The following is a 1,988-nucleotide window of genomic DNA, read 5'->3' as shown; positions in this document are numbered from 1 at the left end:
CCCCTCAGAGCTTTCCCCGGGGGCCCCTGGGGGGCCCCCCGCGGTTCTTTCCCCTGCAGGGGGCCCCCCCGCGCCCTCGGGGGGGCCCCCTGCAGCAGAGCTAGCAGCAGCAGCAGCAGCTGCTGCTGCAGCAGGGGAGGGCGCTGCGGGGGGAGTCCTCACAGAAAGGGGGCCCCCAGAAGCCACGGGTGAAGGGGGGCCCCCTGCTGCGGGTTTTGCTGCTGCTGCGGAAGCGCCGCAGGGCCACGGGCCCGCAGCTTCCCGTGGGGGCCCCCAAAGTGCGCTGCAGACGATTCTAGGCAGCAGCAGCAGCAGCAGCAGCAGCAGCAGCGTTGGCGATCCAGGGCAGTCCGCTGGGGGTAGCCGAGAGGCGGGGACTAGCGGGTATTCGACTGCGGAGGGGAGCAGCAGCAGGGTGGAAGGGAGCAGCAGCAGCAGCAGCAGCAGCAGCGGGATGGACGCGAGCCCGAGCCCGAGCTCGAGCAGCAGCAGCGGCAGCAGCAGCAGCAGGAGCTTCGCGCTGAGCTCAGTGGACCCCGTAGGGGCTGCGGTTGCTGCTGCATCCGGAGCCGCAGGTCCTGCTGCAGCAGCTGCAGCGCGGGGCGCGCGCGCAGCAGCAGCAGCGGCGGGAGAGGAGGAGAGCAGCAGCGGGAGCAGCAGCGAAGGCGCAGCAGCAGCGGCGCTGCTGCTGCAGCCCGCTGCTGCGCTGCGCAGCAGCCCCACTCTGGGGCTGCATGCGTCCAGTGTTGTGGTGCCGCTGGAAAGAGCAGCAGCTTTGCTGCGGCGCAGCCAAAGGGCCCTCGCCAAAGACATTTCGGTGGTTTTGGCTTTCATTAAAAAGAAGCTGCAGCAGCAGCTGCTTGCTGCTCACTCGCCGCAGTACCAGCTCGACAGACTCGACCTCGTCGTCGAAAAAGTCAAAAACATCAAACGCAGGGTCCCGCACGCCGCTGCTGCTGCTGCTGCTGTTGCTGCTGCTGCTGTTGCTGCTGCTGCTGCTGCTGCTGCTGTTCTTGTTGCTGCTGTTGCTGTTGCTGCTGCTGTTGCTGTTGCTGTTGCTGTTGCTGTTGCTGCTGCTGTTGCTGCTGCTGTTGCCGCTGTTGCTGTTGCTGCTGCTGCTGCCGTTGCTGCTGTTGTTGGTGATGCCGGTGGTCCTTGCCGCTCGGCGTCTCGCCGTGTTGCTGCTGCATTTGCTGTTGCAGTGCTGCCTCTACCGCCTTTGCTGCTGCTGCTGCTGCTGCTGCTGCTGCGATACCTCCCAGCTAAGGTCCCTCTGGCTTCGCAGCAGCAGCAAAAGGTGCCGCTGCAGCAGCTGGTCCTTTTTGTTTTTCTCAGACAGAAAAAGCAGCAGCAGAAGCCACGGGAGAGCTCGAGAGGTGCAGCAGAAGGCTGAAGGTTTTGGCTGAAGAGCCTGACTTGCAGGAGGCGCAGCTGCGGGTTCGCCCTAAACCCTAAACCCTAAACCCTAAACCCTTAATCCTAAACCCTAGTGCGTGGATTCTAGGTTTGTGCGAGGAGACACAAAACCCCCCGGAAAGCCTCAGCCTCTTGTTTTGGCTGTGGCTGCCGTGCTGGCCCCTTGCTGCGCAGTTTCTTTTGCTGCGTGCCTGATCACTCTTTGCTGCTGCTGCTGCTGCTGCTACTGGTGCTGCTGCTGCGTGTCCCTGGGCCTCGCTGCTGGTGGTGGCAGCGCAGCCTGCGTCTCTGTGTCTAGCCTCTGGTGGCCCTTCTGCTGCAGCAACCGCTGGTCCGAGCGAAGGGCTGCCCGCGCTGCTGCTGTCGTTGCTGCTGCTGCTGCTGCTGCTGCTGCTGCTGTCGTCGCCGGCTGGGGCTGTCGCTAGCAGCTGCGGGTCTGTTTGCTGCAGGACTGCAGCCTTCGCACTTCGCGCTGCACATCAACTGCGCACTTTTGGAGTACTTAAGTAGAAGTGGTTTCAAATCGACAGCTTCCAAAACTGCGCAGCTGCTCGGCCTCCAGGTGTACAGAC

The 1,988-nt window shown here is 63.9% G+C and overlaps 1 protein-coding gene across 1 annotated transcript in view; it reads left to right on the top strand.

The window, feature by feature from the left end:
* Positions 1-95: 95 nt before the first annotated feature.
* The window catches only part of ETH_00041020 (uncharacterized protein), a gene marked incomplete at both ends in the record, with an annotated part of 1,997 nt that continues 104 nt past the window's right edge, over positions 96-1,988 (top strand). Inside the window, 3 exons of the mRNA XM_013374156.1 lie at positions 96-937; positions 1,336-1,437; positions 1,874-1,988. Of these exons, the coding sequence (XP_013229610.1) occupies positions 96-937; positions 1,336-1,437; positions 1,874-1,988 (1,059 nt within the window). The remainder of the gene's footprint in view (positions 938-1,335; positions 1,438-1,873) is intronic.

This window comes from Eimeria tenella, genomic scaffold (genome assembly GCF_000499545.2).
Source record: "Eimeria tenella Houghton genomic scaffold, Eth_scaff1976, whole genome shotgun sequence".
Classification (NCBI taxonomy): Eukaryota; Apicomplexa; class Conoidasida; order Eucoccidiorida; family Eimeriidae; genus Eimeria; species Eimeria tenella.
Note: the sequence above shows the minus strand (reverse complement) of the source record. Positions and strands in the feature narration are given on the sequence as shown.